General features: G+C 45.5%; 1 protein-coding gene across 2 annotated transcripts in view; it reads right to left on the bottom strand.

The window, feature by feature from the left end:
• Nucleotides 1-5243: 5243 nt before the first annotated feature.
• Nucleotides 5244-26396, bottom strand: part of ubash3bb (ubiquitin associated and SH3 domain containing Bb) — a 46501-nt gene continuing 25348 nt past the window's right edge. The window contains exons 2-14 of one of the 2 annotated variants that reach the window (XM_026193580.1): nucleotides 22116-22169; nucleotides 18215-18401; nucleotides 14579-14777; nucleotides 14019-14188; nucleotides 13700-13908; nucleotides 13037-13181; nucleotides 12830-12956; nucleotides 12619-12738; nucleotides 12427-12519; nucleotides 12187-12331; nucleotides 10054-10160; nucleotides 9846-9955; nucleotides 5244-7658 (exon numbers count right to left, since the gene is read on the bottom strand). In XM_026193580.1, coding sequence (XP_026049365.1) covers nucleotides 7521-7658; nucleotides 9846-9955; nucleotides 10054-10160; nucleotides 12187-12331; nucleotides 12427-12519; nucleotides 12619-12738; nucleotides 12830-12956; nucleotides 13037-13181; nucleotides 13700-13908; nucleotides 14019-14188; nucleotides 14579-14777; nucleotides 18215-18401; nucleotides 22116-22169 — 1804 coding nt within the window. In that variant the 3' untranslated portion in view covers nucleotides 5244-7520. The remainder of the gene's footprint in view (nucleotides 7659-9845; nucleotides 9956-10053; nucleotides 10161-12186; nucleotides 12332-12426; nucleotides 12520-12618; nucleotides 12739-12829; nucleotides 12957-13036; nucleotides 13182-13699; nucleotides 13909-14018; nucleotides 14189-14578; nucleotides 14778-18214; nucleotides 18402-22115; nucleotides 22170-26396) is intronic. The other variant, XM_026193581.1, reaches the window with a different exon arrangement.

The raw sequence follows: 26396 nt of genomic DNA, 5'->3' as shown, positions 1-26396 counted from the left end.
ACTAACTTATGCAACTTAGGTGCTGATTACTGTGAGCCAGAGCCATAATGTTGTTGTGCACTGAACAGAACGGAATTGGTGAGTTTGAACTTTTAATTGACTGTTTGTATTGCTACCAGCTGACCCTAATCGGCTGCTGCCGGTCCAAACAATTTGATTTTGATTTGACTGATAGTTGTTGAATAACAAATGTTGTGGAGCTACATAGTATGTATGTATGTGTGTAAATAATCATTCTGTACATTCGATAATCTTTAATCCTGCAACTGTTTACAACTTTCATAGTTCCCATTTCTGTATAGCTGTATATCCCAGATTCTGTAAAGTTATTTATTTCATATTCTGTATAGTTTTTCATATTTATATCCTGTTCATATCCTGTACATAGCTTGTACTCACTACAGCCTGTACATACTTATAGTTATAGAATATTCACAACATACTTCATACCGTGTACATTGTAACATACCATAATAGACCCATTTCGGTAATATACTCACACATCTATATTATTGCTAATATATATTGTAATATATCTATATCACTAAAGCACTTCTGGATGGATGCAAACTGCATTTCGTTGCCCTGTACCTGTGCATGTGCAATGACAATAAAGTTGAATTCTATTCTATTCTATGTAGCAGTTGAAATGTTTTCAGTTAAATTCTTATTGGTTAGGAATATTATATTTAACCAATATATTGTTTATTTATTTATAAATTGTGTACACAGGAACAAGAATAACTTAATGTATTTAGCTTAATTGGCTGACATTTTTGTATTATTCTTGTGATTTCTTATTGGCCTTGTTTATTTAATGCAGGCCAGGTGAACCTTGTTGGGGTATGAAAAAGGATGGCGAGCCAATGAACGGCTAGGAGCAGGACACATTCTGCAATTGACGCTTCCACCGGTTGGGTAGGAAGCTATCAAAGACAACGCTCTTTCCCCATTTTCCAAATACACTGATTTCCGCAATCATACACACCATTCCCTTCATTTATGGACAATAGCGCTTGGACATCTCTCATGGACATTCAGATTAAACTCATGGACTTCAGTGTGGATCAGTGGATTTGATATTAACATGTGGTGTTTATGGGGGAACTGTTTTTTTGAGAACCTGTATTGCTTGGTATAAGCCAGACAAATCTGTTTAGTTGTCTTTGTGCACCCTCACTGAGTTTTTGATTAATTGGATAGCTACAGCAGGAGTGATTATTTAAGTTTTCCTTTTCTTGTTATTCTTTTTTGGGGTTTGGTTAAATACATGGTACCTGCAAAACCATTTTTTGTGTTGTGTATTTATTAATTACTGCCCATCAGCTCCAGTGGTGTCCCTAAATCTTCTGATTAATAATAACCATAAAATTACACTCAATCCCTAGCCTGTATTAATTCATTAGCGCTACATCAGTGTTACAGGAGGCAGAGCCTTCAGTTTTCAGGCCCCTCTTCTGTGGAACCAGCTTCCAGTTTGGTTGGGGTGAGAGAAGGAAGACAATCACAGCAGATGGCCCCGCCCCTCCCTGAGCCTGGTTCTGCCGGAGGTTTCTTCCTGTTAAAAGGGAGTTTTTCCTTCCCACTGTTGCCAAAGTGCTTGCTCATAGGGGGTCATATGATTGTTGGGTTTTTCTCTGTATGTATTATTGTAGGGTCGACCTCACAATATAAAGCGCCTTGCGGCGACTGTTGTTGGTGCTATATAAATAAAATTGACTTTAATTGAATCTAAGAAAGGAAAAAAACGCCGGCCTTAGTGAGCATGAGGCCATAAAGATTTTGATGAAGGTATTTTAGGGAAAAGTCCCAGAGTGACCAACACTTTAACTGTGAGGCAAATGTACAGGACGGTCTGCATGTACAGTATTTTCTTGTTTTTCTATAATTACAGTACTGTGCAAATTCATGAGCTGGACATCATTTTTTCTCTCGCAGCCTCTATTGATCACATAAGTATTACAGGAAAAAACAAAAGTGGTACCAATGTGTCAATATATACGAGCCTAAACGGATTTAAGAGCCAGCAGTCTTCAGTCAGATTTGCTGGTTATGAACAATCAATCTTCACAAAACGATTAGGTATTGATTTTTATTTGACTCATTTTCCTTTACAGTAACTGCATCAAATCAATCAAGTCAAACAGACAATAACTTGCACACATGTAGTAAAACTTCAGTTATGGAGAAAAATTAGGTTTCTCTTTCAGCTTCCATCAGAACAAAACACAAAGGATCATCGTTCAGTTGTAGGCTGACGCTCACACACGAATCACTATGAAAATATTACAGCCGTTAAAAAGCACAGCTGCTCTTTATACCTCAGCACGAGACAGAGACACACACACAGACATACGCACACACACAGACATACACAGACATACGCACACACACAGACATACACAGACATACGCACGAGACAGAGACACACACACAGACATGCGCGCACACACACACACACACACAGACATGCACACACGCACAGACATACGCACAGACACGCACACGCACGCACAGACATACACACGCACAGACACACACGCACGCACACACACACACGCACGCACAGACACACACACGCACGCACAGACACACACACGCACAGACATACGCACGCACAGACATGCACGCACGCACAGACATACGCACACGCACGCACAGACACACACGCACGCACAGACACGCACGCACAGACGCACGCACGCACAGACACACACACGCACAGACACACACACGCACGCACAGACACACACACGCACGCACAGACACACACACGCACGCACGCACAGACATACACACACGCACGCACAGACATACACACACGCACGCACAGACATACACACACGCACGCACAGACACACACACGCACGCACAGACACACACACGCACGCACGCACAGACACACACACGCACGCACGCACAGACATACATACACGCACGCACAGACATACACACACGCACGCACAGACATACACACACGCACGCACAGACATACGCACGCACGCACGCACAGACACGCACGCACGCACAGACATACGCACGCACGCACAGACATACACGCACGCACGCACAGACACACACGCACGCACAGACACACACACGCACGCACAGACACACACACGCACGCACAGACATACACACACGCACGCACAGACATACACACACACACACACACGCACGCACAGACATACACGCACGCACGCACGCACAGACATACACGCACGCACACACACGCACGCACGCACACACACAGACGCACGCACGCACACACACGCACGCACGCACACACACAGACGCACGCACAGACATACACACGCACGCACAGACATACACACGCACACGCACAGACATACACGCACGCACACACACGCACGCACGCACACACACAGACGCACGCACAGACATACACACGCACGCACGCACACACACAGACGCACGCACGCACACACACGCACGCACGCACACACACAGACGCACGCACAGACATACACACGCACGCACAGACATACGCACGCACGCACAGACATACACGCACGCACGCACAGACACACACACGCACGCACAGACACACACACGCACGCACAGACACACACACGCACGCACAGACATACACACACGCACGCACAGACATACACACACACACACACACGCACGCACAGACATACACGCACGCACGCACGCACAGACATACACGCACGCACACACACGCACGCACGCACACACACAGACGCACGCACGCACACACACGCACGCACGCACACACACAGACGCACGCACAGACATACACACGCACGCACAGACATACACACGCACACGCACAGACATACACGCACGCACACACACGCACGCACGCACACACACACACGCACGCACAGACATACACACGCACGCACAGACATACACACGCACACGCACAGACATACGCACACACGCACACGCACAGACATACACACGCACACGCACAGACATACGCACACGCACAGACATACGCACACACGCACGCACAGACATACACGCACGCACAGACATACACACGCACACGCACAGACATACGCACACACGCACACGCACAGACATACACACGCACACGCACAGACATACGCACACACGCACGCACAGACATACACACGCACGCACAGACATACACACGCACGCACAGACATACACACGCACGCACAGACATACACACGCACGCACAGACATACACGCACGCACAGACATACACGCACGCACAGACATACACACGCACGCACAGACATACACACGCACGCACAGACATACACACACACGCACAGACATACACACACACACGCACGCACGCACAGACATACACACACACACACACAGACATACACACACACGCACAGACATACACACACACACGCACGCACGCACAGACATACACACACACACACGCACGCACGCACAGACATACACACACGCACGCACAGACATACACACACACACGCACGCACGCACAGACATACACACACACACGCACGCACGCACAGACATACACGCACGCACGCACAGACATACACACACACACGCACGCACGCACAGACATACACACACACACACACAGACATACACACACACACACAGACATACACACGCACGCACAGACATACACACACACGCACAGACATACACACACACACACACAGACATACACACACACGCACAGACATACACACACACGCACAGACATACACACGCACACGCACAGACACACACACACGCACACGCACAGACACACACACACGCACACGCACAGACATACACACACGCACACGCACAGACATACACACACACACACACAGACATACACACACACACACGCACAGACATACACACACACACACGCACAGACATACACACACACACACGCACGCACGCACAGACACACACACACACGCACGCACGCACAGACACACACACACACACGCACGCACGCACAGACATACACACGCACGCACGCACACACGCACGCACAGACATACACACGCACACGCACAGACATACACACGCACGCACGCACACACGCACGCACAGACATACACACGCACACGCACAGACATACACACGCACGCACACACACACACACGCACGCACACACACAGACGCACGCACAGACATACACACAGACGCACACACGCACGCACAGACACGCACGCACAGACGCACGCACGCACAGACACACACGCACAGACACACACACGCACGCACACACGCACACACAGACACGCACACACACAGAGTTTAAATTACAGGCCAACATTTCTTTAAATTAATTGCTGTACACATCTGGTGATATAATCAGACAATAAATAAAGAGTAAAGGAACACCATGGCTTCTTCCTCGTCACTTTTCACACAGATTAAGACTTTATGTTGCTCCTGAATGTCTGACGTTTATTAAACAGGAAGAAACTTTCACATTCGTGTGGGAGCAGTGACTCTTCCCTCACACATTTGCATCTGTGACCACTGTGCAGTGACTGAACTCAGCAATGCTACAAGTGCTTAGCGGGTCTGATGTGAAGTTTTCACTGCATGGACTGACTCGAGCATCGCGTCGTGTCGCCGCTGCTATGTTCCTCCTGACTGATGCTTCTCACTGAGAGGTTTCATTGCAGACTGGTCATACGGTTTTTACAACGCAGATGTGTTCCTGCAGCTTCTTTCTTTACTCTGAGAGCAAAATTCATTGTTAGCTCTTCATAATTTATAGTTTGACAAATGCTAGTCAATCAGGGATTATCCCGGTTTAAAAATCTGAAAGTGATACAGTTTACAAAACAGAAACAGTTTAGAACAAGTCAAGCATATAACAGGTTATTAAATCACCAAATGCTGTTATTAGTCTTGAATTCTCTTTATCCACCGTACTGGTTTCAGCTGCTTTTACCTGTGATGTGAGTGGAGCTCTGTTGTCTGTAGCAGACATGGCAGCCGTGCAGCTGGAGTGCAGGGAACGGCTACACTTGCCAGCTGTGCCAAACTGCTTCTTTAAAGGAGCAGTTCTCCTAAACGTTGGTTGAGTCTTGGCTGAACTCTCCGCACACACGTTTCTACACAGAGACCCTTTAAAATGATCAGCGCTGAGAAGCCTTTTTTCAAACTGTCGAGCTATTCCTGTGGCGTTGGTGATGAACACCATGATGCTGTATGTGAACGCAGCCTTAGCTCTCGTGTTAGCAATGGAAGCTGCTCTGCACTTGGAACAACGCAGACTACTTTGCTAGTATGCACGAAGACGCCAGCATTACATTGCAGTGGGAACTCATTTTGCATTGGCAGCATGAGCCAGGATTCCCCAAACGCAGCGGGATGAAAGAGCAGATGTGTGAATACGTCGTTTCTGCTACAGCTGCTGATGGCAGTTGGTACATCAGTTTAATCTTAGACAGGGGCAACATCACAGTCAATCAGTGGAACAGTTTTCAGACCACACACACACTGTGTGTGTCTTAAATGTAGTCAACACCTGAGATACAGAGCATAAGTTCTTGCATGCTGTTTTTATTATTTTTGCTTGTAACAATAAAGGCTTATAAATAAATACAAATAAAAGTGGAAGACGTTTCTGATCGCTGAGAACGTCTGAACAACAAACTGCTGCTGGACCAGAATTAAGAAGCTACTTTGTGATTGTCGGTATTGCAGGTCGTGATGTTGCTGCAGAGACACCGCTGTCCTCAGTGTGCTACATATGGAGACGACAGTGGGGGGATGCATTGTACGGGGGCATCGGGAGGGTGTGACGAAGACTACGAGGTGTGGCGTAAACGTTCTACCTCAGCTGGTGACGTGGCAGCGGCAGGACACGGGACGCCAACTCCATGAAAGCTCCAATAACACTACGCTGTTGTTCTGATCGGGAGCTCCGTGGTTACAAACCCACAGTCTCATGAAACTTTGAGAAACTCCACTGCAGAACAAAAAGTGTTCACATGTGTTTACATAAAGCCATGTTTTTAATGATGTCGTTTATTGTAAAGTTAGAGTAAAACAGTATCTGATGCCTTTCTTTGCCCCATTCAAGGGGAAATCTTTGGACTTACTGTAAATGGAGGTGGTCAGTCTACTGTAACTAATCTTTTGTCCTGTCCAAATGTAATACTACAAAAACATCGGCGTGTTTAAAACTGATTGTAATTTCACGCGTTGAGCAAAAACATTTACACCTATAGCCAGAATGCTACTGCGTGCTAACGTCACAACTCAGTAGATCAAATTCTAAGTTCTCACTAAAATCAATCAAACGTCATTTTTAATAGAGAACCGCCGTCTTATGATCCTGATGCGTTTCCTGAGACTGGGTGGGTGATATTTGAGCGTGCTTAATGTTGAGCGAACACACGCTGCCAAACGTTGTCACCTGGGGCAGAGAGCCGAGGCGCTCTCTGCTGACGGGCGGAAAGTTCCAGTATTTGGAGGAAGGGTGGGGGTGGGGCGGCGGTGCCACTGCAGGCCGAGTGTGTACATCATCAGGTTAAGAGGGTCTGCTTGGGCCGTCATTCTTGCAGGAGCGTCTCCCTCCAGTCAAAGCTGTGGTTTGGCCCATGTGTGAGGGGGAGGATGGGAGGGTCCGCTAACTGCCACACCCCCGTGTCCCCCTGCTCCTCGCAGGAGCAAAAGCCCAGGTAAGGGATCTGAGGAGCAAGCAGAGCAAAGGAAACGTGACTCGGAGAGTAGATTAAAGATGACGGCGGTCCGACACAAAAACTTTGTAACATTTTCATTATTGTTTCCTGGATTTTCCCGTGTTCCCAAATGTAGCGCTCCTCATTTAACCTCCAACAGGAAGGAAGCCACGACTTCATAGATATTATGTTACAAGACTTTGTTTTATGTGTACTCACACTAACAGAGCACGTGACGTGAATGTGGGAAATACAAGGATAATAATCTTTGTATCATTTCTTTGTATTTAACAAAAACACACATTACTGTTTCATTAATTATTTATAAAGAATATTTTTTGATCCTTTTAAGTTTCCACTTTAGTGCAAACTGATTTATTTATTTCCTATTTTTTGACATCATCAGCTGTTTTATACTTCACAGTGTCATCCAGCAGAGCGCAGCACAGTCAGTGAGAGTATGAGAAGCAGTTAATGACCCTCAGTGAACAACATCAGGAACATGAACTGCAGCGTGGACAGATCCTGTACTGTGATGGCACAAAGCTACGGCAGCGTTGCTAAAAACACATAAAACTGCTCTTTTGTTCCGTTTAATTGAAAAGAGAAACCAAAGTAAAACCAGAGGGAAACACACGCACTTCACTTTTTGACTTTGCGTTATCTGTTGTCATTTGGGCATTTCCAATCTTCCGCAGCCATGTTTGGTTTGACTGTTTCACATTAACACCCTGGATAAACACTAAAGCCTCAGTGACGTGAGACACATCAACTCATTTCCCCCCAATGAGCCACCCAGAGAACAAACGTTATCTAAAGAGGAAGTTTAGTCTGGTAGGAACCCAAAGACATGATGGTAGAAACTGTGCACATGAGCTCTAATAATTTAGAGTAAATGCACATGTTCCTTATTTAAACTGAAACCATGTTAGACAGTAGGGCTCGTGTTGGTTCATCACATGATTTCAGAAATGTCCCGTTCACAGTTTGTTATTGTCTGATCCTCCAAAACCCGTCAAAGAAATACAGCTTTGACTGTGTTTCCCTCTATACAGTGAACGCACTCCTGTTTTTGCACAAATGGGCTGGAGGAGAGGTCAAGGTCAGATTTATTTATATAGCACATTTCCAACAGCCGATGCTGCACAAAGTGCTTAACAATAACAATAAAATTAAAAACTACAGTGTAATACAATAATAACATAGAAACAATAAAATAGAAGAATTGAAACAATACTAACTAATTCAGATAAATCCAAAATGCTTGGGTCATAATGTGTTAAAAGCCAGAGCGTAAAAGTGTGTCTTTAGTAAAGATTTAAATTGCTCAAGAGTTTGAGCAGATCTAATATTAAAGGGGAGACTATTCCAAAGTCTGGGACCTGCCACAGAGAAGGATCTATCACCACGAGATTTGAGGTTAGTCCGTGGAATGGACAACAATAGTTTTGAACTAGAGCTCGTGGGTTTTCCTGGAGCATAGGCAGAGAGGAGCTCTGACAAGTAGGGGGGGCTCGGGCGTTGAGTGACTTAAAAACAAAAAGTAAGAGTTTAAATTGGATCCTGTAGGGGACAGGAAGCCAGTGTAAAGAGGCTAAAATTGGGGTTATATGCTCTCTCCGTTTGGTACCGGTTAGCAGGCGAGCAGCAGCATTTTGAACCATCTGAAGGCGATGGATGGTGGCATGATCTAGGCCATAATACAATGAATTGCAGTAGTCCAATCTGCAAGTAAGAAAAAGGTGGATGATACGCTCGAAGACGTCAGCCGGAAGGTATGGCTTTATCCTGGCTAGCTGTCTTAGCTGAAAAAAACAGGACTGAACTACTGCACTCACCTGCTTATTCAATTTAAAAGAACCATCAATGTAAACTCCGAGGTTTTTTACATGTGTTTTACAATACGAGGAGAGGGTACCCAACGTGCTGTCGATATAATTGAAATTGCCAAAAATGACAACCTCAGTTTTGTTTTCGTTTAGCTGTAAAAAATTTAATAATAACCACTGTTTAACGTCGTCAAGGCAGCGTAATAAGAGCTGCGGTTGATCTGATCCTGATTTTAAAGGTAGATAAATCTGGGCTGGGAAGGAGGCTGGGAAGCCAGACGGAAGCAGTGACGGATGGGCAGAAAGGTGGAATGTAACAAAGACAATAAAACAGATGCACCACATGAAAAGAGGTGTGTGAGCGGACCTTTCGGACGACTTGGATGAAGTCCTTGGCGCTCTGTGGGCTGCGGCCCTGCAGCTGGCGCGTGCAGGCCTCTAAGGAAGAAGCGTGGGCTACAATCAGCACGTTGTTTCCTACGGAGAGTGGAAACCCAGGCGGGATGCACAAAGACATGAACATGCTGATCTTTAAACGTTCCACATCTGCAGCAGCTCTGCTGTGTGTCTCTTACCACTGTTTTTGCAGTCTGACAGGATGTCTTTGGTTACTTGATAGCTCCGACTCATGTAGTTCTCGTAGGACTCGGACACAGTGAGCTTGCTGACTGGGATCAGAGGTCTGCATTGAGATAAATAATTAGTGAAACATGTTAGGCAGTGGTAAGTGTCTTCTTTGTGCCTTTGAGTGGGCGTGGACTGCAGTTTGGGAGATGGCGTAAGACTCGCTCTGGACCCTTCAGTCCATCAGAACTACAGAGGAGATCTCTGCAGGCCAGGCGGACATACACAGGGTTCCTGCTGGCGTGTTACAAACCCTGCTGCTCCTGCTTCAACCCCCCAAAAGTTGGGACTCAGTGTAAAATCCGTAAAAGCAGAATGCAACGATTAGCAAACCTCTTAATCCTGTACAGTATTTTAATCACAACAGAAGTCAAATGCTTACACTAAGACATTTTCTATTTTATGGAAAATATTAGCTCATTTTATCCCAAAAGACGGCCTTGTAGGTTTACAGTTGTGCCATACTCCTTCCATTTCTGGATGATGGCTTGAACAGTGCTCCGTGGATGTTCAAGGCTTGGGAAATCTTTGTGTAGCCTAAGCCTGCTTTAAATGTCTCAGTAACTTTATCCCTGACCTGTCTGCTGTGTTCTTTGGACTTCATGGTGTTGTTGCTCCCAATGTTCTCTCAGACAACCTCTGAGGCCGTCACAGAGCAGCTGTATCTGTACTGACATTAGATTACACACAGGTGCATGTTGCAGGTTCATGTTTGTGGCTGTAATGTGACAAAATGTGGGAAAGTTCAAGGGGCCCAATACTTTTGCAAGCCGCTGTATATCATCTACAGAAAGATTCAGAGAATCTGGAGCAGCGGCTGTGCACAAGGCTGAATATCACGAATGCAAACAGTCACGACTCTGTGCACGGGTTCAAGAACACTTCCAGAACACATCCCGCTGTGCCACGCGGGCAGGTTAAAGCTGTGCACACATCATCTCTGGACCCAAGCTCATTCAACATGGACCGACGGAAGATGGAAAACTGCTCTGTGATCAGACAGATCAAACATTTGTAATGTCCTGTGGACTAAAGAGCAGCGGCTGGCTTGTTATCACGTAGTTCAAAAGTCTCCACCTCTGATGGGATGAAGGAGATGGTGGAACGACACAGCAACATGTGCTGCCATCCCGACCGTGTCCTTTCCAGGGAAGAACGGTCCATATTTCTGTGAAACCACACAGAGTTACGACAGTGCGGCTTCACAGTACAAGTGTTGAACTGGCCTGCAGACCACCAGCGGAAACATTGAGAACATGGTAAATGGACTGATTCTTATACAGCGCTTTTCTACTCTACCGGAGTACTCAAAGCGCTCTATACAACACGCCACATTCACCCAGTCACACCCATTCTCACAAGCACTACCTCTGTACTGATACACATTCATACTCCGATGGATGCATCGGAAAGCAACTTATGGTTAGTATCTTGCCCAAGGATACTTGGCATGCAGACTGGAGGAGCCTGGGATCGAACCTCCAACCTTCCGATCAGTAGGTAACCTGCTCTACCTCCTGAGCTACAGCCACCCACATCATGAAACAAAGAAGACGACACGACCGAGGAGAGTCGAGCAGCTACGATCCTCTGTGAGACCACAGCGGGACAACCTCGGCCACAGGTCCAGCAGCTGCTCTCCTCACGTCCAAACATTTATGGACTGTTGTTAGAAGAGTTGCTGCCATTAAATAAAATATGAGCTAATATTATTCTTCAAATGGTCCTTTCTCTTTTTTAACATCTGATATATTTTCTGCGCTCTACTGTGAGTGAAATACAGTTCATGGTAAATGGACTGATTCTGATACAGAGCTTCTCTCTCGCCTCATACAACACAACTTGGCGTTAGTATATTTGTAGATTAGAGGGATGCAGACTGGCAGGGATCGAACCACCAACCTTCCCATCATCACATGACCAGCATTCATACCATTGCTTTCTGTGTGGATTTATATTTACAGTTGTATAGATACGTCTTAGTTTCTCTCCGTATTAGAGGTGTGAAGTATGCAACTCTAACACAGCACAGTTAGCATCCAAAGTCCCCACACAAGCAAAAGCCGCTGCTCGGCAGTCATCACCTGTAAGTTGTGTCAACGCTGAAGTGTGCAACAGCCAGGTCGGTGGGAGGTATCCACGCAGGCATCGAGCTCCCAGACACCCACTTGGTCCATTCGAAAAGCCCCGGCTCCACTCGCACCTTCAGCTTGCTGTCCTGCTGTAAACCTGTTTGCACAAACCAAATGTCGTAGATAAAAAAGAAACGCACTATCTCGATGTGTCGGCGCGACCGCTGGTGCACAGGCCGGACCCGTTTTTACCTTTCAGGATGTTCTGTGCAGTCTGAACACATCGCAGAGCGGGAGAGCAGTACACAAAGTCTATGGCTGTGTTGCTCTCTAACAGGGCTTCACCTGGAGAAGAAAGCAAAGCACACGTGCAAAAACAAAAATGTCAACCTGCTCATCAGCAGCAGGTGTTTTACACCATTCACATCTGCACCAGTCACGTACCCACAAGCCGGGCCTGGGTGGATCCAAACACAGTAATGGGAGCATCCATGTCATAGTCTCTCTGTCCTCCCCACAGAGGCAGACTGGGAGGCATGTTCAGGTTGGAACGTACGTATCTACCTGCAGAGGCGGGGAGAAAAGTACCGCTGCATGTCCAAACCTCACCGTGAGACGCACAAAGACAGTAATGAAGGTGTGTGGACGTGCTCACCTTTACTATCTGAGCAGAGGGAGAGCCAGTGTTTGCCAAAGACCACATCCATCCTCTCACCGTGGCGGCACACGAAAAGAGTCCGCTTGGGTTGCCGAGAGTGACCCCCGCTGATCCGCAGGACCTGCTGAACATCCGAGTAACAGGGCGCTTGAACATTTGGACAGATGACAGCAACATTTAGTGCGCAGTTCACAGGTTGAGTACCTGCATTGGATGACAGATGAGACTAAGGGACGGCGTGTCCCCGGGACTTGTGCTATCGGGACGGCGGCTGTCCAACAGTCCATCGAACAGGCCTCTGTCTTTACTGCCCTTGTCACTGGCCTCACAGCTGAAGAACGAGTGGGAGCTGTGGTTGGTGGAAAAACACTGTCACTGTAAATCTGGTGCTACGCGAATAAAATGGAATTGAACTGAGCTGAGAGACGTGTGTGATGTGAACCTTTAAATATACTGATTGTTTCTTTGGATCCTGAGAAGTAAGGTTAACGTTGCCATATGGAAACACAGCGAGGCGGGGCGTGGTCTGTGATGCCGCTGCAGGTGAGATGGATGCACCTGGGCGGCATCTGCAATCATGCTTAAAATCTGTGCTCTGTCTGAGTCAGTGCTGTTGTAGTCGATGTGGATGTCAAGCTGTGAGCTGTAAAGCTGCAGCCGAGTTTGTGAACAGCAACCGCGTGCGGCCAATAAAGTGTGTAAGACGCTGAAAAGCACGAACATGTGGACGGGTCCGCCGTGGTTTTGTTACGCACAGATTCTTTGGTTTGGGCTAGCTGCAGACGCACTGTGCAAAGCCTACAGTCATCAGTGAAGGTGCACGCTCATAAATATTCAGCAGCAACGTTCCTCGTGTGCTACACTTACGCATGAAACACCCAGGTGTCAGATTCATCCGCCAGGCTCACATAGTTCTCAGGCAGCAGGCCGGACAGCCCGGTGGCGAGCGAGGTCCCGTACACCCAGCCCTCGCTGGTACTGTTCTGATCCACAGGAGACATAAAGACGAAATCCCCGGGAACCAGCTCCAGCTCATCGTCGTTCTGTGGCACGTAGGGGTACATCACCCTCAGGGTCTGCATCGGCCAATCACAGACAAGCAGAACATACAGACATCACTACTCAATAGCTGTCCTCAGTGTGTGCAGTTCTGGAGCATGCGGGGTTTAGTCTGAATATCAGCTACCTCGTGGTTAGCAAAACGAATGTCCCGGGAGAACAGAACAGCCAGCCAATCACATCCCAGCTTCACTTCAATGCCCTTAGCGAGTTTCTCTAGTGAGGGGAGGTGATCACTGGGGAAGTTGTAGGCTAGAGTTACATGGAGCTGCTTCTTGTGAGGCTCCACGTGGACTTCTGACAGAGACAGAGGGACAGGAGACATGTCACACAGGGACTGCTTTCAGAACAAAGGCGCGCTTTGCTTTCAATCTGAAGAAACCTGTGTCTGTTTTTTTCTTTAATGCTAAACAACCAAAATATAACAGAGCATCCGCTCTGATAAGATGTGGGCGCGCCCGCTGTACTCGGAGTGACAGAATGAGCGAGGCCTTCAATAAGCTGTTAAGAACGCCGTTCACAACAAGCACAAAGGCAGTCAGCATGCATTACTCTGTGACAACAGTGAAGTGATGCTGACAGACGGTGACACACTGTGAAAGATGGAACAGACTGACAGGAAGACACACGTCTTTAATATCAGAAAGCATTGTGGGTGCAGATATCCCTCACGCTCGTACTTCTTACCTGCCTTCCTGACAGCCTCTGCAGCAAAGTCAGCTGCAAACAGCTTGAGGATATCGGCCACCTGCTCCTCCACGAAAAGACCGATGAAGTTAGAAGATGTGTAGAGCTCCAAAGGCAGCGGGCTGGGAAACCGACCCCGCCACTGCTGTACGCTGGCCTGGAGGGCTTCGCACAGAGCTTCTACTTTGTGGTCTGCACACTGTGTAAGCAAGAAGAGATGGTCAGAGTGAGGGCTGGGTGCCATACTGATGCACATCTGTGGAGTCTCTGGAATATAACAATGATGCTGCTCATTAAGAAATATCTGCTGTGAAGAAGATGTAAACATGCAGAACGACAACATACAGTTTTAGAGTGCTACACATTTGTGTAGTTCGCTTTTTTGTAAAGTTCACAAAACTCTCACGTGTGTGGATGTTACGCTATTTCCTCTTGTTTTGAAAGCTTCTTTTGTGGCTTCATGTGGTTTATTACTTTCCTTTTTTAACTTCCTCCTTTGATGTTTTCCCACCATTGTATTTGCCTTGACTCAGTTCACTTGTCTTATTGTCCCTCCTCCCTATTTCAGATATTCGTATTTACCAGAAATGTCTTCAATCTTAAAGATTTTGTACAAAGATCTCTCTTCTGGCTCTTGGAGGAGGCGGACGCATCTTTCACCCTCTCCTTCCCTTATCTTCCCTGCTGCTGCTTCTATGTCCTTGTCTTGTCTGACTCTAACCCTGAGAGAGTCTCTTTCTCACTCTTGTTCTCTAAAACTAAAGAAGAACTATGGATTTGATCAACTGGTCCCTTAATGCTATTGACACTCTATTCTCGACGAGAAGCCTGGGTTCGGGAGAGCCAGAGTGTCCCAGAAGGACGTTCCCTGCTGGACACACGATGGACGGGTGGCAGAAGTGGGGGGTCGTGTGCCTGGCGAGACTGTCTATCGAGGACATTGAAGACATCTACTTATTCGGACCCATGATAACAGGGCTCTTGCTGTTTGGAGCTGGCTTGGCCCTGGCTTACCGGAAAGTGAAGAAAGAAGTGACTGCTGTTCAAAACCCCACAAGGCTCGCCGCTCTGATGGAAACTGTGGGAAGAGCGGTGAGTGCTCAGACTGTCCTTACTGAACGAAATATGGGAAAGATCTTGGAGGACTCACGGCTCTTCAAAGAGAGATACACCTGGAGACCAGTGATGGACATTAGAACGAGTGTAAAATGGGTGCAGTTCGACCTAAAACCAGTTACCTACATCTATAATGCGGCTATACCCCCACCCCGACGGCGCCAGCTGCTTGAAGGTTGATGCCGAGGAGAACAACAACATTCTTCCGGGAGATACGAGAACGAGAACGAACTGACTCAAGGCCACCTGCGTAGGCTGCAGACTGTTGATCTTAGCCCAACAGGCTAAAGGACACTTTCTCAGGCTGAACTCAGGACACACACCCCGACACGCACACATGCACACTGATACTGATATGCACTCACCACACTCCCTTCCCCGGATCCAACGCCTCCTCCCATGCTTACTTCCCCCATGGAGACAGCGGCTCAGCTGGAGGCGCGAGGACTCGCAGCGTCCGTGACGACTGTGTACATCATATCTGTGCTTCTTTACGTGCTATGGAGTTTTTGTGTTTTCTCCTCATGACGACTCACTGGTTGGAAGTCATCATGGGCAGAACCCTTTTTTTCTCCTGACTTTGCCCCTATATGTTACATATCTCACTGTCTATCCCTTTTTTTGCTGCCTCGCCTGACCTGTCTCCCCAATGGAAGTTTGTATATTGTATTGTCGACAGACCCAGTCGACCATACAGGCAACTGCAACTGACAAATAAAGCTTATCCTTCAATTAGTTCTTCAATTTTTTTACGATTCAGTTCTTACTCATCTCTAAGGCTACGTTCACACTGCAGGTCTTTATGCTCAATTCTGATGTTTTGATCAAATCGATTTTTTTGTCTGGTTGTTCACACTACAAATAAAATGTGACAGCAAACGCGCTCTGGTGTGAACGGTTTACAGCCCTCAAAGCGGCCTGCATGCGCAAAAGAAGACGTCACACACAACGCGCTCTGTTTACGGAAGTAAAAATGGCGGCTACATATCGGCTCAAAATGTGGTCATAAATATTTTGTACTTGTAAAAAAGATTTGTATGTGTAAAAAAGATTTGTGTGTGGACTTAGCCAAAAAAACCCTGCAAGTTACAAGTACGAATTTTGACCCTATTTTTCTTCCTTTCATCTGATTGGTCAATGTCATTTCAATCACAAATGTAACAATCCAATCAGAGAACAGATGGGTTTGGCTGTCGGAGGGTCGCTTTTTTTGAACTGCAGGTCTTTGAAGGGAATAAATGCCCTTTTACATGCCAACCCAGCGTTTTCCTTCATCACCACGAAGGAAAACAGTCTGTGGTCGTCCGAGTTTGGTGATTTTTGTGTCACAGGTCTACGTGTTTAATACAGGGACTTCCACAGCCTTTTCAACAGCGCTGCGGATGCAGGGGGGGGCGGGCAGTGTTTTGGAAATGACAGTCTTCATTACAAAGCTTTCTTCGTTATGAATTAGCATACATGTTTTTATTGAACATTTGAAGAACTAGCAAAAAAACCCACAAACTCTTGTAGTTCACATAAAGTCAGACATGAAAACGACAAGGAGCAGGTGCATCTAGTACAGGTACTGATGCAAAAACCCACAGAGCCCAGCAGCCAGCAACAAATTCTGGATCCTTTGCTTTTAGTTAGCAGTTAGCATTAGCAGCACATCCTGCGTCCGATGTGAAAGGACCTTTATGCTGCGCACTGTGACTCACAGCAATGGTCCTGGGTCAGCCCTGACTTTGTGTTAAACTAATCCTAAAGTAATGATGTTATTTCTAACCACTGATATAGCACAACTTTATCCTTTCAACAGCTGCTGAAAGTTAGGGGACCTAGCTGCTATCGGATATTTATATAGAGATTACCCTTCAAGGACCTGCAGTTCAAAAAAGCGCCCCTCCGACAGCCAAACCCATCTGTTCTCTGATTGGATTGTTACATTGGCCAATCAGATGAAAGGAAGAAAAATAGGGTCAAAATTCGTACTTGTAACTTGCAGGGTTTTTTTTTTGGCTAAGTCCACACACAAATCTTTTTTTACACACAAATTCTGTTTACACATACAAATCTTTTTTACAAGTACAAAATATTTATGACCACATTTTGAGCCCATAGCTACAGAGCTAGTAGGTGTTGTTGCAGCAGTCTATCAATTTCTCCGGTGCGGATGATTGGCGCCTGTCTTGTGTCAGTGACGTAAAAGACTGATTTGTGCCGTTCACACTGTCACAACATGATTGGATACGGGTCGCATAGGGTCAAAAAAGTCGGATTTGATGTGCTTTCGCCTGCACTGTGAAGGTAGCCCATGACAGCTGGTCGTTAGCAGACACTACGAGCTCTGATGGCACCATCACATGTATTTTCCTATTAACACTGTTGATGCTGTTTCAGTGATAAGCCAAAGCTTACCTTAAACTATTCAGATAAATAACTTTATGCACAAGGACAAAGAAGAAAATAATCTATCCAGATATCGACGACTACAATTGTTGAATTTAAACCATGAAAGTTAAATCCAGTATAACTCACCATGAAGAACTGGCAGAGAGTAATATGGGGGAAAATGTTGTGGGCTTTGTTCTTGCCACAGGTGATCCGGCTCTGCTGCCAGAAATGGGAAAGCTGGTTCTGAAGGGGCCCGCTGGGTCGCAGGTAGAGGACGTACTCTCTCGGCAGCGGGTCGTCCAAGAACGGGTCGTCCACGTGTGAAAACAGCCTGTGTGTGACATGGAAACGTCTCACATCGTGCTGCTGTGACATGTCGTACATTTACTTTCACATGAAACCTTGAAAGAAGAAACGGGTAAGTGCACATATCTGACAGTGGATTATTTCAGCTGTGCAGCCAGATTAGTGCCGGAGCCCTGCAGCTCACTTCGAAGTGGAACATTTCCTGTTTAGAGACTCTGGGACATAAAATGCTCCCCCTCGTCTGCTTATTGGCTCATCACGCTGCTCTCGCCAGGAGCATGGACAGTGGTATTCGACTGAATGTACTCTTTGGCTTTCAAGAAAACTACTTTTCTTCAGATTATTGGAACAGCCAAATACCCTCATATGAACACTATCCTCCACATCTAGAGCTTAAAAGGCCCAGAACAGTGTTTGTTTTTAGGCCCACAAGGATAACACTGACTGTTAGAACGTGAGCACTGACCACCCTGACAATACTCAGTTTCATTTCCATACAGCGCCAAATCACAACAACAGCCCCCTCAAGGTGCTTTATATTGTAAGGAAAAGACCCTCCAGAGAAAACCACAACAATCATATGACCCCCTGTGAGCAAGCACTTTGGCGACAGTGGGAAGGAAAAACTCCCTTTTAACAGGAAGAAACCTCCAGGCTCAGGGAGGGGCGGGGCCATCTGCTGCGATCGGTTGAGGTGAAATGACAATCAAATGAAAATGAGAAAAAGCAGAATCGAGTGAGTCGAGGCCGTCTTTGCACACGAATCATTTAGGTGTTAACGTGCACTGCACAAATACTGATGGTGCTGTGTTCCTGACCCCGCCCCCTCTACCTCTAAAGATAGATTTTTCTCTATCCATCTTTAAATTTGAAAATCAGCCGTGTTTTTCTGACAGTCGGGTAGAAGAGGGTTAGTCGCCACTATTGTGTTTGCTGTTCCTGATTATGCTCATCTGTTTATCGGCTCACACAACAGGGATCTTCGATCCAGCGAACGTGGCTCGTGCATCTCTGGGCTTTGTATTCTACAGTGCGCCGTCCTCGGCTTCTTGTTTCTCAGATTATCTCCTGCCATCAACCAGGATGTCTTTTCTCATATGTCCCACGCAGCGGACGCTCGTCCACTTCAGACACGTTCTCAAGTGGAAATGAAAATGCTTCCTGTGTGTGGCAGGACGCACGATGCCCACTGTGAACAATGGCTGAGTGGGCACGATTCTGGTCATCTGCACTTCTATGCAAACTTTCATGATCTGTAAAGAAAGCGTTGCCGTTTTCTTCAGAGGGATTAAGAGAAGATGAGCTCTGTGCAGCAGTAAATGATAAATGCCTGTGACACATCACATCCTGTCAGAGCTGATTGTGACTTATTAAAATCTTATCAGACCATCAGTTTGACGCACACCCAACTGTTTTAATCATGACTGTTTATTCATTGCTCAACTTTTATCCCACGTGAATCAGTTTCACAATATACGAACAAGCTGAGCACACCGTCCCTCCAAACCTACAAAACACAAAGTCAAACACAATAGAAAGACATACAGGAGCATAGCTTTCACTACAGTACTGTGCATTTTAAACTAGGAAGGCACTATCCTTTAAGTGAGAATTTAAACATGTGCAGACATAAATGCAAATCCAGTATATAAGATAAAAACTGAGTACAGTTTAACAGGCTTGAAGGTCAATAAATGGTAAAAGGACTGATTCTTACATAGTAAATGGTAAATGGCCTGTATTTATATAGCGCTTTACTAGTCCCTAAGGACCCCAAAGCGCTTTACATATCCAGTCATCCACCCATTCACGCACACATTCACAGTGCGTTATGCAACATGCCACGTCCACACGAACACTTCCTTCTATGCTTTTAGTGCTTTCTAACATGCACACACATTTAAACTCAGAGAGCAGGCTGGTGGGAGCCAGGCGTCGAACCAGCAACCCTGCGATCAGCAGATGACCTGCTCTGTATTTTCTTTAAGTTGTCTTTAGGAATAAGAAGCCCTTTTTCGGATGCTGGCAGCCTTTTTGTTCTGCTCATTGTCAATAATGTTGAAGCACATTTGGACTAATCACTCCATCAGAGCTGTTGCCACTGGTGATCAGCCCAGTTTAGTCTGTTTGCCTTCAGAAAGACTATGTGGCTGTATCCCAATCCAGGGTCTGCAGCCTTAAAGGCCGCATTTTAAGGCCGATTACATCACAGCAACGTGACGAGGGCTGTCCCGATTCAAAGGCTGCTCGAAATGCGGCCCTCAAATGCGTCCTTCATTTCCCTGAATTTTAAGGACGTGGCGGTGTAGACTTCGTGGCCCAACATATCCCAGAATGCATAGCGCGGCGGTGGGTGTGGATAATTTTGCCGAAAAAAAACGGCGGATGAGGGGCGCCCGAAGATTAAACTTTAAGTAAGTACTGAATATTATGTCACTTATTTATGTGCAAATGTTTAATAACGAAGAACATTAAACATTACTGTTGGCAACATGTCGGCAAAGTCATGTGACATTAGTGACGTTTGTACTAACTTGGTTTTAAAGCCTTTACTTTAAAATATACGCCGTTCAATAGCTGAGCTTAATCAGAGAATGATCAAAGCTCATGTAGAAACAAAGAAATGAACAAAAGATTTTCTCCTTCATCTCTGTCAAACACAGCTGTATGACACGTTTCCAGCTGTTAGTATCATGGTTGCTAGGCAACCTGGGCAGCGCAACGAAGGCTAGACCGTCCCATTTCACAAGCCTCGCACTTCCGGCCTTAGCGGTCTTTGAGTACGCGGCCCTTGTGGACCGTTAAGGCTGCGTACTTTAAGGCTGCAGACCCTGAATTGGGATACAGCCTGTGACAGCCACTTTCCACTGATGAGTCAGCAGGCGATCAGCTGAAGGGCCAGATGCAGCTCTCAGGTTCATGGTTAATGACACGGCTGCCTGATACTCTTCAGATACTGCGAGAAAATCAGAGAATCAAAGGCAAACTTGGAAAGACTGTCAGAAAGCCGGAGACCAAATTTGAAAAATGACAAACGACTCCTTGGAAGCAAAATGTAAAGAAACGAGGACTAGCTTCAGACTGGCAGAACGACGCATTTGTGCCAGTGCTTCAAATCTAAAGAGTAAGAATATTACAGCTCTTGTACTTCACTCATGAGTAGTTCAGTTCAGTTGAGATATATATGCTAGAATACAAAATGCAGTCTGTCATTAATACAACAAACATTTAAAACCAGTCACATGAAATTCAAACCTGACTGAACAAAAATCTATAAAATATTTTTTAATATTGTTGAGCCAACCAGCTACTTGAACAGATGAAGTTACACTCATGTTTGAGGTCAACTTGGACTGAGTTATTTCTGACTGCATACTGTAGTATAGCTGTACGTGTCCCATGTAACAGTGTGAACTGGTTTATTTAAGTACCGAACGCTTTCCAGTTTAAAGTTATTGGTAACAACAAACTGCAGGTAGTGGGTTGTTGTTCAGACACTGATGAAACCAGTGTTGCTGTCAGAGTGAGCTGCTGTGACAAAAACACAGATCTGTGTCTGCATCGTCCTTTTTTCCACAAAGTGTTTGATTTACACTCAGCTGCAGTTGACCTGCAATTATTTAACACAGTTTTAACACACTTGTCCAGCAGAGGGCGGTATACGATACATTTCACTGCCTGGTGATGTGTCCTGTACACATGATGGAAATGTGCTGTATACACGTTTAGTTGAACCTACCAGTCACATGCTGCTTGGACACTCCGACCTCCAGTCGACACCAGAGCTTTGAGTCTGTGAAAGAAGAGAGGAAGAAAAATGAAACGTACACCTTAAAGAAAGTTCACCACAGCACTCAGAGACTGCCACAAAGGGCTTTTTTTGCTCTTTGTTTATCTTTGAGTTAAGGAACAAGATGATCTTGTTCGCATCCTGAGGAACTTTCTGGCTAAACAACAAAACAGAAATCAGCCACACCTATGTGGACGCACACGAGGGCTCGAAAAGAAAAGAGTATGGAAAAGTTGTTGAGCATACCTAACATCGAGGTTTCTACAAACAGTGAAAAAGGAAGTCTTTGGTATTCTTCAGGTTTTAATCAGTGGTCCAAACAGCAAACTCTATTTTTGTATTTTATAATAATGATGAAGCTTTTTTATGCAAATGGCACAGTAACTGGTTTAAAAATGTTTATTTTCTGCCAGACAAAAATGGTCCCAGTGCTGCACGATCATATTAAACGCTGTTTTCCAGAGACAACCAATAAGAAACAAATCTGGGCTGAGGGGGCGAGGCGGTAGTTACACTCGCAACAGCAGTAGCACACAACAAGAGCAGGAGGGAGAGGGAAAGAAAGAGAGCCGGGTGCAACAAGAGACAACACCGTCACATTGGAAAGGTACAGTAAAGAAAATGAGTGACACCAAGAAAAGAAGCAAAGTCTGGAGCCATTTCAATCTTATGACAAAACAAAGGCAGAGTGTAGAGTCTGCAAAAAAGGATGTCATATAGAGCCGGCTCCACAAACAACATGCACAGGCACCTGAGAACTGTCCACCTATCAGTGCAATGGGAAGATAAAACACAGTCAGCTGAGTGTGATATTAATATTTCTAAATGACAACCTTTCCCTTAATTAAAGATCTGGGCGTTCTTTTTTCCCCTTTTTTCCATATTTTAATTTATATTTAATTGTGTTGTAGTTTGTAGTGTTTTGTGTTGTTTCACTTTAAATTTGTTTAAAAGGAAAAAGCTGAAAATTTAAATAGTTAAAAGTTGAAAGGTAAATAGTTGTTTTTTTGTATTTTATAATTTATTTATTACATTTTATGTGGAGTGAATAAATAAAAGTATATTTACAGTGGCCCCTAGAGACAAAGCACGTACACACTCCAAAACACAACAGAAGTGCTCCAGGATGCTAGAGGCCGTGTTGAGCTTTTGTTACCTGGTGGCTACACAATATATATATATATATATATTAATTATCAACAACAATATAAAATTATGCACAAAAGGAATTAGTAATGTAAAAAAACTTGGTTTTCTTTATGTATGTTTATATATAAATATTTATGGGGACCCCTAGAGACGAAACACGTACAAACTCCAAAACACATTTCTAGCGTTAACTGAACTTCCGAAACAGAGCTATATATATATTTTTTAAAAAAATTTATGGGGACATATATATATATATATATATATATATATATATATATATATATATATATCCTGTGGGACTTCCAGATACAGACGGACAAAATGGTGGTGGCTAACCAACCGGACATAGTGGTGGTAGACAAACAGAAGAAGACGGCCGTAGTGATCGATGTAGCGGTTCCGAATGACAGCAATATCAGGAAGAAGAAACACGAGAAGCTGGAGAAATACCAAGGGCTCAGAGAAGAGCTGGAGAGGATGTGGAGGGTGAAGGTAACGGTGGTCCCCGTGGTAATCGGAGCACTAGGTGCGGTGACTCCCAAGCTAGGCGAGTGGCTCCAGCAGATCCCGGGAACAACATCGGAGATCTCTGTCCAGAAGAGCGCAGTCCTGGGAACAGCTAAGATACTGCAGGACCCTCAAGCTCCCAGGCCTCTGGTAGAGGACCCGAGCTTGAAGGATAAACCGCCCGCAGGGGTGTGCTGGGTGTTTTTTAAAAAAAATATATATATAGCTCTGTTTCGGAAGTTCAGTTAACGCTAGAAATGTGTTTTGGAGTTTGTACGTGTTTCGTCTCTAGGGGTCCCCATAAGTATTTATATATAAACATACATAAAGAAAACCAAGTTTTTTTACATTACTAATTCCTTTTGTGCATAATTTTATATTGTTGTTGATAATTAATTAATTAAAGCAACAAAACAACCTGAAGAGCCGGCTCTCTAAAAAGAGTTGGAAATCCCATCACTACACAGAATCACTTTTGTACTACTTTTGTGAGAATATCACAGAAATGCAGGCCGATGTTTCATCCAAGCATGAAAAAGTGATTTGAAACTTTTGTTTTAAAACATTAAAACAAGGCACAGATGAAAGCTATTCCAACAAATACATGTTGGCATAATTGTCTATGTAGTTACACACAGAGCAGACATGGAGAAACACTTTCATCACCTGCTGTTCATGTTGACGGGTGCTGGACAGGTACCAGGGGGCTGACGCCCTGACGACGGGGGAAAGAGACAACGTTGTTCACACCGACTCTGAATCGACACGCAAAGTCAGCCAACACACACAAAATAAAAACTTAGCAAGGCTGAATGTCTTTCTGTAACTGAGACGGGTAACTGTTTATGTCTCTGTCATTATCCTCCCAGCTTTTTCCCACACATATGTGGGCATCACATTCTGGGCTGAACTAAACAAACATGGCTGCAGCTCAGTGGTGACGACCATTTGTTCCTGATGTACTTTTGTATTGGGCACATTTACAAAGAGAGAGCACCTTTTTTCCCTGTCCCATGACCGATAAAATCAGAGTTTATGAACGTTCGAACTGAACATTTTTATAATTCTTTCCGCTCCTGCTGTTGGCTCTAAATGTCAGGGTGTATGCGTGAGTGACTGCATGTTTGTGTCACACCGGGGATGGAGAAAGACCAAATGTGAGTAAAGATGAGACGCCAACACGGATCGCGAGTCAGAGGAAGCGTCAGTTCCTCACCAGCAGCAACATGGAAGATGATACGCAGCGTGTGTAGGATGATATTAGCGTCTTTCACTCAGAGTGTGAACACCACACAGGGCTGACTCCTCTTTACAATAAACTGACACTTAAGAGTTGCTTGTAAAAGTGTTACTCACCGTTGGAGTGATCATCATGGTTGTGTTTCATGTTTTCTGCTTTGTAATTCAGAGAGGGGGAAGGACAGTAGGCTGCAGTAACGGTCTGCATCCTCAGTTTGTGTGCAGGCCACAGTGAGCAGTGACGATGAAAGAGCCACTTACACAGAGTGAACCGAAATGTACCCTCTCACGCCTCCAGCCCAACCTGGAGCTAAAGCTGCCGAGGAAGCAGAAACGGCAGCGCATCAGATTATTCAAATTACAGTCAGAGAGTGGAATTAGCCACCGCTCGGAGATACGAATCTGAACACGCTAATGTGGTTTTCATCTCCGGGCATTCAGAAGTTTATTCTGTATGCCACGAGCTATTGTTCCTGTGGCACAGGGGTACTGCATACGGCACGGTCCGAAGGTTTGAAAGCACAAAGCTGGTGAGCAAACTAGCCTCCAAATGAATGCTGAGGCTGCTTTTCACCCTCCACAACAAAACTATTCCTGCCAGCTTAATAAAGCAGTAGTTGCATCAGGATCTTTGCGTCGTCTCCTCACCGCAGATATGAAAGATGATGTTTTTCCTGCCCGGTACAAGCAGACCTTACAGTGTCCACTCAGACTTCTGTTCTAAATAACTTCTCACTTGGTTTGCAGACAGACTGCACATGCAGCCTTTACACAAACAACAAAACACGTCATTTGCCATTATTCACCCATTTTATCGGAAAGGACACATAAAGTGTACACCTTACTAAAATAAGTTTGCTCTTTAAATTGCTGCGTTTGATGACTTTGTTGTGGATTGAGAATTTCTTCCAGTCAAAGCGAAGCAGACTGCACTGAGGTTGAGCTGTTGACCTGATCCGAGCTGTTAAACGTAACCGTACGTATCCCAGAACACAAAGCTTTTCATGACGCCCCACGCACAGAGCAGGACAAAGCAGTACTGTTGGGTAGATGCTCTGTGAAGAGGAAGAGACAAACAGCTTCACCACAGCGAGCTCAAAAAGCTGCAGCTGAGACCACAGCAGAGACGCTGGGCTGTTTGGGTTTGACGAAGCTGCTCGTGTCCCACAGGTAAGACCTGCGTATCACTGCACACATGTGAGACGAGCAGCGGTGGCTGAAGACGCACACACACAGTAAAGTGAGCCAGGGCTGGAGACATTACAGACGCTTCACCTGGCTGGCATTCAGACTGAACACAAACTGTGACTACAGCACATCAGGCTTTCACAG

This window comes from Astatotilapia calliptera, chromosome 14 (genome assembly GCF_900246225.1).
Source record: "Astatotilapia calliptera chromosome 14, fAstCal1.2, whole genome shotgun sequence".
Lineage (NCBI taxonomy): Eukaryota > Metazoa > Chordata > Actinopteri > Cichliformes > Cichlidae > Astatotilapia > Astatotilapia calliptera.
Note: the sequence above shows the minus strand (reverse complement) of the source record. Positions and strands in the feature narration are given on the sequence as shown.